At 43.0% G+C, this 13,084-nt stretch overlaps 1 protein-coding gene across 1 annotated transcript; it reads right to left on the reverse strand.

Moving 5' to 3' along the window:
- Positions 1-380: 380 nt before the first annotated feature.
- On the reverse strand, positions 381-7,992 carry PNN (pinin, desmosome associated protein). Its single transcript, XM_002718158.5, has 9 exons — positions 7,436-7,992; positions 6,712-6,783; positions 6,236-6,304; positions 5,709-5,781; positions 5,501-5,595; positions 5,276-5,351; positions 3,768-3,923; positions 3,544-3,682; positions 381-2,878 (listed from the first exon to the last, which is right to left on the reverse strand). The coding sequence occupies exons 1-9, from the start codon at positions 7,546-7,548 to the stop codon at positions 1,464-1,466; spliced, it is 2,208 nt and encodes a 735-aa protein (XP_002718204.1). The 5' UTR covers positions 7,549-7,992; the 3' UTR covers positions 381-1,463.
- Between the last annotated feature and the right edge of the window lie 5,092 nt (positions 7,993-13,084).

Here is a 13,084-nt window from a genome sequence, read left to right on the forward strand (position 1 = left end):
ACTTGGGAGACCACAAAGAAGCTCCTGGCTTCTGACTGGCCCAGCTCTGATCACTGCAGCCATTTGAGGAGTGAATCATCAGACAGAACATTTCTCTCTTCCTCTCAGACAGATAAATCAATTTTTAAAAAATAAAAAAAAATTAAAAAATTCTTTCAATGCATTCATTTACACTTAGAAGTGAATCACAGAGACAGAAAAACAGTAACTGGAAATGCTTGTTCATGTTTTTACTTTAACCATTGACTTGCCCAGGAAACACTGAAATGAATACTGAAAGTCAAGCCAAAAAACTATGTTAAATCATGAACCAAAATGGCCACTTGCAATATATGTGCTTGTCTGTATAAAGCATCAAAAAGTTAATACAAGTACTAGTCTTGCGCAGGCACACAAGTCTAAGCCACATTTATTTGCACATGTATAGTAATGGGCAACAGATACTCCAGGTTTATACAAATTTATAAAACAACAAAGTTAATAATCACTTGGTACACTTGTGTGTTATCTGGCTTACATATTTCAAGTCTAGATGAATTTCCTTCATTTTGTAAACTTTCATACAATATTTTCTTAAACAAAAATTCTTGAAGACACATATTGGCATGTTTCAGTTAGAGCCAAAACAAGTTAAGACAAGACCACAAACTCAAAAACCAGGTTTTGAAAATACGTTTCTACCTCCCTCCCCTAGAAAGTGATTATCTTCTCTAATAAATGTATTATGCTTAATCACACAAGTAACCATGAAGACCAAATGATGTTCCCATTGAAGGAAGAAAATGCCAATCAAATCATACTGTTTTAAGTTATCTACCAAATATTATGGTTTAAATATGAAACATGGAAAAAACTTAGGTTAAAATAACAAGGGAGATTAGAAAACAGCAAGATTTTAAAGAGAACTATTCCTCTTCAAAGCTGCAAAGAACTGACAACTCAAAGTATCTAAGGCAAATAAAAGTGAGAAAACCTTCAAAAACATTCTCTTGTTAAGTATCTAGTGATAAAAGCTGAAAATGATACCAAGAGGATATTTATTATACAAGTGCCAACAAGGACATCCCAAAATTAATGAAAAGAAACACACATTTATTTCTACAAAAGCAATGTATGATACAGAATCAGAAGGGAACAGACTTAAAGATTTACCTATTAAAATATACAGATTCTTACTGGAGTATAGGATATTTAAAAAAGATGACAAGGGATGTTAATCTTTTTTTATTATTATTATTTTTACATATTCTGGAACCTCACATAATTTTGATAAATAATTCTTACAAAATTATGCAAAAAGTACAAGAAATGTCTGGTAAACAAACAGTCTGTATTTTCCAAAAAGATTTTTTACAACATGCAATTCTTAAGGCAGCATCCTCCTTACAAGGAAAGGTAATCCTTTTACTCATCAAGAAATCTTCTGCTGCAAAGAATAGGCTAAGAAAGCCTGGCTTCTTCCATTAACGCCTTTTGTCTTTCCTGTCTGATTTTCGGTCTCTTTCACTTCTTGAAGATCTTTTGCCTGATCGACTACTCTCTGATATAGACCTCTTTCTGTCGGACCGGGAATTCTTATCCTTTGATCCTTTTGTATCTCTACTACTACCACCTTTTGAAGATTTGTGACTTCTTTCTAGACCTGAAGTATCCCTTCGCTTCCGATCCACACTCCTTCTGTGCTTTCTATCTCTGTTATGTCCCCGGCCCCTACTTCGACTTCTACTCTCACTGCTACTAGTAGTGCTGCTGCTACTGTCTCTGCTGCTGCTGCCACTTGTACTGGTGCTGCTACTAGAACTGCTTCGACTACTACTGCTGCCACTGCTAGAACTGCTTCCGCTGCTGCTACTGGTTGAACTGCTACTAGAACTACTACTGCTACTGCTTCGACTTCTGCTCTTGCTTGTTTTATTTCTAGCTCGACCTCGACTTCTGCTCCTAGTTTTGGTTTTGCTTTTGCTTTCTGGATGTGCTGTTAAGACTGGCTCTATTGGCACCTCAGTGAGCTTTACAGACTCTACAGGAAACTCCTTTCTCTCAGGGAGTAAATGCCCTTGCTCCTGAATAACCTGAGGTGGTGGCTGTAAAACTGCTGCTGGTAAAGTTTCAGGCTGAGGCTGCAGTACAGATTGGGGCTGGGGCTGAGTCTGGGGCTGGAGCTGAGGCTGAGGCTGAGACTGGGGCTGGAGCTGAGGCTGAGGCTGGGTCTGGATTTGGGGCTGGGGCTGGGGCTGGGTCTGAGGCTGCGCCACAGGCTCAGGCTGGGGCTCAGGTTCTTTCTCTTCTTTTCCCTCAGACTCCTTCTCTATTTCCAGAGCACCAACACTCTCTTTTTCAGGAGAAAGAGACTTAGATTCTTTATCTGGCTCAACCTCAAATTCCATTTCTGGCTCTAACTCTTTGCTAGTTTCATTTTCTGAAGGCTCTGTACTTTCAACTTGATTCGTTTCCATGGCCTCTTGCTCAGCGATCACATTTTGAACATTCTCAACCATCTCCAGCACATCCATAACTTCCTCAGGCTGACTGTCCTGCTGCTTCTCACTTTCCCTCACTTCAGGTTCCTCCTCCATCTTAACCTCCACTTCCTGTTTCTGTTCCTCCTCCTCCTGTTCTTTCTCTGCATCACTATGCACTACACCTACTTCCTTTTCTTCTTCCTCTCCTGCTTCCTCTATTTCTACATCATTGTGCTGATTACCTGTCTCCTCCATCTCTTCCTCTCGCTGAGCCACCTTACCCTCTTCTTGTTCCGCCTTCTGCTCTTCATTACGCACCACTTGATGCTCTTTTTCCTTCATTGATTGTCTTCTAGGCCTAGCCTCCATTTTATTTATTTGTTCTGCAAATTCGATGCGTCTACCTTCAAATAAAGCTAAAGAATAAAAATTTACATGCATAAATTTAGTCACAATTTTGCACCTATGCAACTACTACTGAACTTCATCTAAATGTCTTTTTGAGAAAGGACTAAAGATTATGGCAAAGAATTACAAAATGACAATAAAATGACAAACGCAAAGATCCATTGAAACCTATATACTAAGAAATTAGTAGTCAAAACTAGTCCACATTATCTAATGGGTGGAACAACAGGTCAATCCTTTGCTACCGACTTTATGCTAGATGATAAATAAAACTAGTTTCACAGCATCATATAATTCACTAACTTTTCTGTTCCAAGGAGGAAAAAAATCATTTAAACTAGCAGCTTATTCTTCCACGTACTTCCTCTATGAACTATTATCAATGTTCAATTTTGTCTTGCTTCATTGGTTTTATCTGTCAATTCAAAACTTCAAGCAAAAAGTAATTTATGCAAATGTTTAAGAAACACATAAGACTACCTACAAATTAAGTTTTAGGTTAACTTTCACCAAGAAACAGCAGACCCTCCAAACTCAACAGTCTCTCAGATCTTTAGACAAGCAAAACCATCAAATCAACCACTGAATCAATATTATTTTTAGCAAATATGTATGTCTGAATTTATTATCTTACCTATTAAGAAAATCTCAATGGACCTCTTCCTGTACTTACCATTCATTTTTCTCTGTGACTCTTCTATTAGTTTTTGGGTAGCTGGACACATTCTTCCAGGAATATAGAACAAATGGGGCTTTGTCTTAGTTCTTATATATTTAATTATCTTGGCATTATGCTCATTCCACTCTTCTTGCTAACAACAACAAAAAAGGTAAAAAGGTCACTGCTTTTGTAAACATGAAGGATTCCCACTCTTACGATTCCAAAGCACCACTCACCAGCTGTGCAAGCTCAACCTTCTGTTCCAAAAGCCGCAGTTCTGTTTGTTTAGCACGTCTCTCTTCAAACAGCTCTCGCCTCTCATTTTCAACCTGCTTTCTCTCTTCTTCAGCCTGAACTTCAAGTTTCTGTTCAATTTCCTGGCGCCTCTTTTGCTAAAATTAAGTAATCTACTTTGAGATTTATGTTACAAAGATCAAAAAATACGCTTGCTTTGTTAAAAACTTATGCCACACGTTCTGATTATGTGAAACACTACGATTTTACTGTGCAAAGTTTTCTGTGTATGTTTCTCACTTCTGACTCAGGATACTAAACTAATTGCATGGTTTGTTTTTTTAAAGATCTATTATTTATTTGAGAGGTAGAGTTAGAGAGAGAGGGAGAAAGAGAAAGGTCCTCCATCCACTGTTTCACTCCCCAAATGACCACAACGGCCAGAGCTGGGCCAAACAGGAGCCAGGAGCTTCTTCTAGGTCTCCCATGTGTGTGCAGCGGCCCAAGCACTTAGGCCAACTTCCATTGCTTTCCCAGGCCATAGCAGAGAGCCGGATAGGAAGAGCAGCAGCTGGGACTTGAACCGGTGCTCATATGGGATGCCGGCACCACAGGCATAGGATTAGCCCACCATGCCACAGTGCCAATCCCAACTAATTGCATATTAACATTTGAGACTGGCTGTAATCTTATCTTTCAGGAGCTAGGGATTAAAGTTTTTTCACACAAACATCTAAATGTTAAGATCATTAGCCATATAACCGTTCCATCCCAACATGATGTTTAAGTAAAAGTTAATCTCAGAAAGGCACAGTATTTTGAGTTTGTCTTCATTCTTTTTTCCAAATCAAAGAATGTGACAGAAATCCTAATTCATGAAGTAACTATCACTTTCTCTTCAACTATTTCAGAAAACTACCTAATTCATTCTTCAAACACTTAAACACTTTCTAAGGCTTTTCTATTTTCAAAGTAAACATGTCAAAGCTGAGTAAAGTTTACTAGTTGTCTCCAAGAAGCAAAGCCTGGATTTAATTCAGACAGAATTTTGCAGCTTTAACAAAAGAAGAACTTCCAGGAAAATGACACAGTTAAATAAAGGGAGGGTTGGGAATCTGGCTTCTAGAATGCTAAGTATTACTAAGTATTGCCTTTAAATGTAAATAAATCTTAAAAGCTAGAATCACTAGTTGCCAAGATCAGAGTTCAACTCCTTTATTTGCCAGAAACTACTCTGAAATGCACTAACAAAGGGATTTATCCAAGACCAGACAAAGAGTTTAGATCACAACTTAGATCCTTAAGAGTTACAGACTAGGGCTCTTTTTATCACAAATAGTTCATGCAATTCACAGTCCTTCAAAATTATACCAGCTAATAATACAATAACCTCAAAGTTTTAACTTAGTTCCATTTTAGGCTTGCAATGAAGTTTTAGAAGAGTTTTTAAGTTCTTTTCAAAAAACATTAATCAACCATTTTGATAAAGCAAAACAAAAACCATAAATACCCTTTCAGTGGCAACAGTGGATTCCTGTTTAAATTTTTGAAGGGTGCCCATCAACAAGCCAAATATTCGTCGGTTCCTAAGAATAGAAAAAGAAAATCCCATTTTAACAGGCTGTACATTTAAATCTGCCATTTTCTGATACTGCAGACAGTTGAATAATCCCTTCACATTTTTTAAATTGCAGGATTTGACAGATTAGTTTCCCCAAAAGAATTCTAAAGATACCTTTGCTTTCCCTTTTCATCCATATTTTGATCCTGGATAAGGTCTCTACGTGTACGCTCTTTGGAGGTAGCTACAACTGAAGACTGCAACGCTGGCTGTAGGCGAAAAGAAAATCTTATTAATCTAACTAGTATATGAGTGCCATGCTTTTAAACACAGAGTATAAATATTCCATTCACTCTCTATTAAGTTCTTTTAATCTCAGTACCTTTTTAACATCATCATCCTCTGGGTCGCTTTCTTGGCGTGATTCTCTTCTTGTCCGACGCTCCCCGCCCAGCCTGTCATGGCAAAAAGTAATTTAAATAACCACTGCAGAATTTGATGTAAATGCATAGCAAGGCAAATGCCTACTGTTGCTAGGTCTCTTTCCCAGAAAACTCATTTAGCAGTCTCCATCCCATTTACTTTTTCCTCTGGCAAAGAAAGGATAAAACGTGTCAACTAATGCCCAAACTCTGAACTCCTATGACATATAAATTATTTCTTAGGCTATTTAAGTTCTTTAAGTACAGGACATAAAAATACGGTACAAATGGACTTCTTATGACCTTAGTCTGATAAAAACTGGATCACCTTGAGCAAAGAACTGAATTTTGAGGAACACTGGTTATCTCAGTTCAGTCAAATACCATGGCAAGCTTTAGGGAAAGTGGATACTAGTCAATTCTAATGCAACAAAACAATATTCATGAAATACTTATTTTTGTGTACTTAAGAATCTTTCAAACCTACCTACTGACTGCCCCTTCAAGGTCTCTCTGTTTGGCTGGGGGTCCTCCTCCACTATCTGAGAATCCACGCCTGCAATTAAAATTGTTCAACAGAAAGCACTTGAAACACGAGATACAAGAGAACGCAATTTGATTTTTAAAAATTCTTTCAGTTAAAGTTATGTTAAGTGGGATTCACTCCAAAATACTTCACGAAAAAATACAAGAAAGTTGCACAAAATTCTCCAACCTCTTACATATAAATGAAGCTTCAGAATAGCTAGTTACATAGAAAACTAGCTGATTACAACATTAAATGCAAATACTGTGTTGTTCTTTTTTAAGATGTATTTTAATTATTTTGAAAGACAGTTACACAGAGATGGAGAGACAGAGAATACCACGTTACTCTAACACTGGCTCCAACACAGGTTTTGTTCAAACAGTGTATTAATTTAGTTAGCCTTTAACACTAGTAAAAGCGTAAGGGAATCTTACCTCAGCAATAAATTACCACGTCCTCTACCTCCACCAGGACCAGAAAGGGCCAGCAACCTGGCTTGGATGGGCCTGGAAGGGATTTACTCGTCAGTACAAAAATTACAGGAAGACCAATCTAACGGCACCAAATCCCTTCCTACCTGTGTTAGATCATAAAAAAAAAATAATAATAATAACTTCCCCAAAATTCTAAGACGGTTTAAAAGCCACACGTTTGAAACGGGGCAGGGAGTCCTATTTCATTTAACTTCCTCGTTTTTCTCGAGACCATTATCTCAGAAATTATGTTTACCTCGATGCCACCACTCGTTACCAAGCCAGGACCGGGTCCCCATGGCGCCATCCCGGAGTTAGACGCACGTGGGCAAGGGCTGGGAGCGAGGCGGTGGGCACGGCCCGGAGGGTCTGGGGCCAACCCCGGGCAGGGAGGGCGGCCGCCGCAGCGGGAAGGGGCTTTGTACTGCAGTTCCGGGGCCCGCGGGGCTGAGGGCGGGAATCTCCAGTCCAGCCCATCTCACAAGCCGGGACATCATGCCGGCGCAACGAGGCGCGCTACGGCGGGGCTGGGGCCTCCCCAAATCAGGGAGGACGGGAATCTACCGCCGCCCGGGAACAGGCCTCGATGTTCCTGCCTTCTCAGGGCTGGCCGCTCTCCCCGCCCCCAATTCACCCTGACTTGCTGGCTGCCTCTCCGAGCCCGCAGTTCCCGTCCGCTTCCTACCTCACGTCATTGGGATCTCGCCCGGTGAGCTTGCGGATATTCTCATCTACGTTCTTTAGGCTCTCTTTGGCCTTTTCTAGCTGCTCCTGCAAAGTTCTCACTGCGACCGCCATTTTCTCCCTGCAGCAGGCTTCAAGACTGCTCTACAGGCCGCGCCGCGCTGCGCCGCGCCGCGAGACCTGAAAGGACTGACAGCCGGATTCAGCCAATGACGAGCGGCGTTGATTTTTGGTCTCAACCACTCAGAGACTGGAAAGGGGAGACACTGCCAATCTTTGTGGCTCTGGACCAATGAAAAGTCAGCCAGGCGGTCGCCTCCCTCCCCAGTTTCCTGCGGGTGGCTGGGTCCCGCTTCTAGCGCAGAGTCAGGGCGGGCTTGAGAGAGACGTGTGTCCTCGGGGACGTACTCGCAGACCTGCAGTTCTGGCGGAGAGCGCTGGGCTGTTCAGCCCTTTTAACCTGTGGTGTGACGTACGTTATATCGTTTTAACGACAAAATCCCACCAGGGTGGGACGGAGGCCAGTCGGCTTCTCCTCCGTCTCGCACCCGGATCAATAATCTAATTAAGAAAGGGCGTGGCCAAATGGTTGGTGCGCATGCCCGGAGGTGGAGTGGGCGTCTGCTTCCCTCCATTAGGTTAAAGTGAGTAGGGGGAAGCAGAGTGAAAGATGAAGAATAAGAAACGTCATACTCCTAAGAACTGACAGCTGTATCGAGCTGGTCTGGTTCTGGACGCCGTGTGAAACTTTACGTGCCTTGTTCCTCACCACCAAGCGCTTTGAAACAGTACCAGTTAATACTGATAAGGAATACTGCCCCTAGGTCATGCCAGAAGTCGCCATCCGATCAGACCCGGTGCCAGGCTTTATTAAAAGAAAAAACCGACGACGAGAAGAAAAAAGTCGACGCAGGCACGACTGACTGAGCACCTTCGCCTAGTCTACAGCCTGCTGGTTTAAGACCCAGTCTGTGGTGTCCCCATTATTGTTGGTGTGTGTATGTGAGAGAGAGAACTGGCCTCTGGTTCTACTCTGCCTGCACCGCCAACGTATGAACTGATTTTGTTTGAAAAAAATGTAGTATAAAGCGTAGGTCAGAAAACATTTCCCCACGGAAACCACTTGAATAATCTCAGCCAGCCATCCTCCTTGCACTAAACATTAGCAGGGCGACTATATTTAACTAGAGCTACCATTTTATTTCAGGATCTATCCTTTAAAACGATCACTGTGTATCAGCAGTAAGCTAGACTGGGGGTGTGGGGGGGGGGCGAATTTCCTAAAACAAGTTAGCTGTGGCTCCTGCTTTTGTGGAATGGGTAGCTCCTAAAGGAGCAAAGATCTTTGGATCCACCATTGAGTGTCTACTGTGAGCCAGACACTGTTCTAGGCACTTTGGATAAAGTGGTGAGCAGCAGAGGTCTCTAAAGGAGCTTGCAGGGAGGAAAGGTGTGGAAACAGATTATAAACAAAAGTAAATTATGTGGAGTGTTAGAAGTGTTACAGAGGGGCCGGCGCTGTGGCGCAGTAAATTAATCCTCCGCCTGCAGCGCTGGCATCCCATATGGGCGCTGCTCCGCTTCCGATCCAGTCCTCAGCTGTGGCCTGGGATAGCAGTAGAAGATGGCCCAAGTCCTTGGGCCCCTGCAAACGCGTGGGAGACCCAGAAGAATCTCCTGGTTTCGGATTGGCGCAGCTCCAGCGGTTGCAGCCATCTGAGGAGTGAAAGAATAGAAGGAAGACCTTTCTCTCTCTCTCTCTCTTTCTCTCTCTTTCTCTCTCGGTAAATCTACCTTTCAAATAAATAAATTAAAAAATTTTTAACAGAAAAAGGGAAAAAGGTGAGATGAGAATTATTTATTTTTAAAGTTTATTTATTTGAAAAGCAGGGAGATAGAGATCTTCCATCTTTTGAAGTAGCTTCCTTTTTAATTTTAAAAAAATTGATTTATTTTATTTGGAAGGTACAGCAACGGAGGGAAAGAGAGAGAGATCTTCTGTCTGCTGGTTCACTCCCCAAGTAGCTGCAACATACACATCTGGGCCAAGCCAAAGCCAGGAACACAGTTCATCCTGGTCTCCTAGGTGGGTGGCAGGGACCCAGGCACATGGGCCATCATTTTCTTCTTTTCCAAATGTATTAGCAGGAAGCTGAATCAGGAGCAGAGTAACTGGGACTCAAAGCAGAGCTCACATGGGATACCAGCATTGCAAGTGGTAATTTAATCCACTTAATCCATAAAGCTAGCCCCTTGGGGCTCAGCCTTGAATCCAGGCGCTCTGATATGGTGTGTGGGTGTCCCAAATACCCACCCCCCAATTATGTAATTCTGATTCTAAGCATACTTAGTGATTTTTTTTTTTTTAAGATTTATCTATTTGAAAGTTAGAGTTACACTGAGAGAGAGGGAGAGACAGAAAGAGAGGTCTTCCATCCTCTGGTTCACTTTCCAATTGGCCACAAGGCCAGAACTGCACCAATCTGAAGCCCGGAGCCAGGAGACTCCTCTGTGTCTCCCACATGGGTGCAGGGACACAAGGACTTGAGCCAGCTTCTACTGCTTTCCTGGGCCAGAGCAGAGAGCTGGATTGGAAGTGGAACAGCCAGGACTTGAACCGGCCTCCATATGGGATGCCAGCACTGCAGGCAGCAGCTTTACCCGCTAAGCCACAGTGCCAGCCCCTACTTAGTGATCTTATTACAATCCCGTGTGCAACCTTGGACAGCATCTATGGCATCTCTCTCTGCCTCTCTCTGTTGCTCTGCTTTTCAAATAAGTAAATGGTATTTCTAAAATTAATTAATTAATTAAAAAAATCCAAGAGGCTATGAAGAAAGAGTTCTGACACATAATCACCTGATAGTACCAATCTCAAAAGATTGCTTGGATCACAGCATTACACAAAAAGTACTTCTTTTTTTTTATTTTTTATTTTATTTTATTTTTTTTGACAGGCAGAGTGGACAGTGAGAGAGAGAGACAGAGAGAAAGGTCTTCCTTTGCCGTTGGTTCACCCTCCAATGGCCGCCGCGGCCGGCGCGCTGCGGCCGGCGCACCGCGCTGATCTGATGGCAGGAGCCAGGAGCCAGGTGCTTCTCCTGGTCTCCCATGGGGTGCAGGGCCCAAGCACCTGGGCCATCCTCCACTGCACTCCCTGGCCACAGCAGAGGGCTGGCCTGGAAGAGGGGCAACCGGGACAGAATCCGGCTCCCCGACCAGGACTAGAACCCGGTGTGCCGGCGCCGCTAGGCGGAGGATTAGCCTAGTGAGCCGCGGCGCCGGCCACAAAAAGTACTTCTACAAGAACATGTACCAATCTGAGACTAACATCATCCTAGCTATTAATCATTGTGGCCAAAAATTAGTGTTTCAAAATATCTTATGTAATCCTCCTCATGTTTGCCTTTAAAACTTTCCCCTGTGGTAGGTGTTGTGGTCCAGATGTTGCGTGTGACATCAGCATCCTGCATCAGAGTTCCTGGGTTCAAGTCCCCTCTCAGCTTCCAATCTAACTTCCTGCTAACGTGCACCCTGCTAGGCAACAGGTGATGGGTCATGTACTTGGATCCCTGCTATACATAAGAGAACCAGATGGAGTTTTGGGTTTCTGCCTTTGCTATGGCAGAGTCCTGGCTGTTGTGGACATGTAGGGAGCAAAGCAGCAGATGGAAGACCTGTCTCTGTTCTCTTCATCTCTCTGTCTTTCAAACAAAAATAAATAAATAAATCAGAGGCAATCAAACTTATTTAAAAAAAAACAAAAAACATGGGAAGGCGCATAGTGGGAAGACTCACCATGTTCCTAAAACTGTAATTATGAAGTGTAGGATTTTGTAACTGTAAAACTGTATAGTTCTTCATACATTCCTACAGATTTACTTCTAAGAGTACAGTTTAAAAACTTGCCAAATCCCCTTAAGCTGGGTGGTAAAAATAGCATTTTAAGTAGTGAGTATATGAATAGGATCAAGTGTTAAAGTGATCATGTAGATAGGGTTAAGTGTTTGGTAATAATAATAGGATTTAAAAGGAGTGAATGCTCCAATATGGGAAGCAGTACACACAGCAGACTCACAGAATGACAATCACTTAAAAATAGCACTCTGATCTCAGAATCAGCACTTAAGGCATTCTGGTGTGTGGGGAGCAATCCGGACTGGACTGAGTTACTGGAATTAAGACTTATTCTATGCATCTGCTCTCCCACAATATGGCGCTGGGAGAGAAGTAAACAGCTTCCGCACAGCTGCCTCCAGTTCAACCAATAAACTGTAGGACTTGCTACTGATTGGAGAGCAGCGTACTCGGCGTGTGGGCAGCCGAGTTAGGATTGGCGGAGGAGGACTATAAAGGAGGAGAGAGACGGCATGCACCAGGAACATCTATGGGGAACATCTAAGGGGAACATCTAGCTGAAGGAACACCCGTGCAGCCCCCGAGAAGAGCCGGCCGGCGGTGTGCCGCTCCCCTGCGGAAGTGGGGAATGTGGCCAGGGGGAACTGCCCTTCCACGGAGGTGGAAGGGATAGTAGCCAACCCGGGAAGAACCAGCAGCAAACCCGGGGAAGGCCGAGCAGACGAAAGAACAGCGCAGGGTCCTGTGTCGTTCCTCCACGAAGAGGGGGAGCGACACTGGTGTGGCTGAAAAGCCCAGGGGAGCATTTAGGGCATGGAAAGACAAGACTCTGTAGCAAAAATGTTCTACATGAAGGACCTCTGTGGGTGAGACCCTGGTGGAAAGAAGTGCTCATCAAAGAAGGATGTACTTTTTTCTGAAGGGAGGAAAGAACTTCCATTTTGCTTCTGGCCTTGTCTAAATACTAACAGAGTTTGTGGATTCAAAAGGCTTCCATAGCATAGGCAGTGCTTGTCAAGAGCCTCAGGTGATCACTGATGTCATTCATAAAGGCGTTAATTGTTAAATTAACAGCAGGAGTCACTGTGCACTAACTTCCCATGCAGGACCTCTGTCCTCAAAGAGTTGTATTATGAAAGTTAACATTACAACTTTTTCTCAAAGATTTATTTCATTTTAATGTATTAAGTGGAGGCTATTCTTACATCTCATAAGTTATAGTTATGTCTCAGTGCTTGCAAAAGATGTATAATTCTTGAGTGCTTCTTTAAAGTTAAATTCCTAAAAATATGAAATTAACTTCGAGATGTAATGACTTTGAACAGCCCTTGTCTCAACTGTTGAGGAACAGTTTTTTGTTGTGCAAATCATTGAACTCTTTACTTAGTATGAAGTTGGTCTCTGTGTATAAAGTTAATTGAAAATGGATCATAGTAGAGAATAGGGCTGGGAATGGGAGAGGGAGGAGAAAGAGGGGTAGGAGTGTGGGTGGGAGGGCAGGTGTGGTGGGAAGAATCACTGTATTTTTTTTATTTGACAGGTAGAGTTACAGATAGAGAGAGAGACAGAGAGAAAGGTCTTCCTTCCATTGGTTCATTCCCCACATGGCCGTTAGGCTGGAGCTATGCTGATCTGAAGCCAGGAGCCAGGTGCTTCCTGCTGGTCTCCCATGTGGGTGCAGGGGCCCAAGCACCTGGGCCATTCTCCACTGCCCTCCTGGGCCAAAGCAGAGAGCTGGACTGGAAAAGGAGCAACCAGGACCAGAACCCGGTGCCCATATGGGATGCCGGCA

Source organism: Oryctolagus cuniculus, chromosome 12 (assembly GCF_964237555.1).
Source record: "Oryctolagus cuniculus chromosome 12, mOryCun1.1, whole genome shotgun sequence".
Lineage (NCBI taxonomy): Eukaryota > Metazoa > Chordata > Mammalia > Lagomorpha > Leporidae > Oryctolagus > Oryctolagus cuniculus.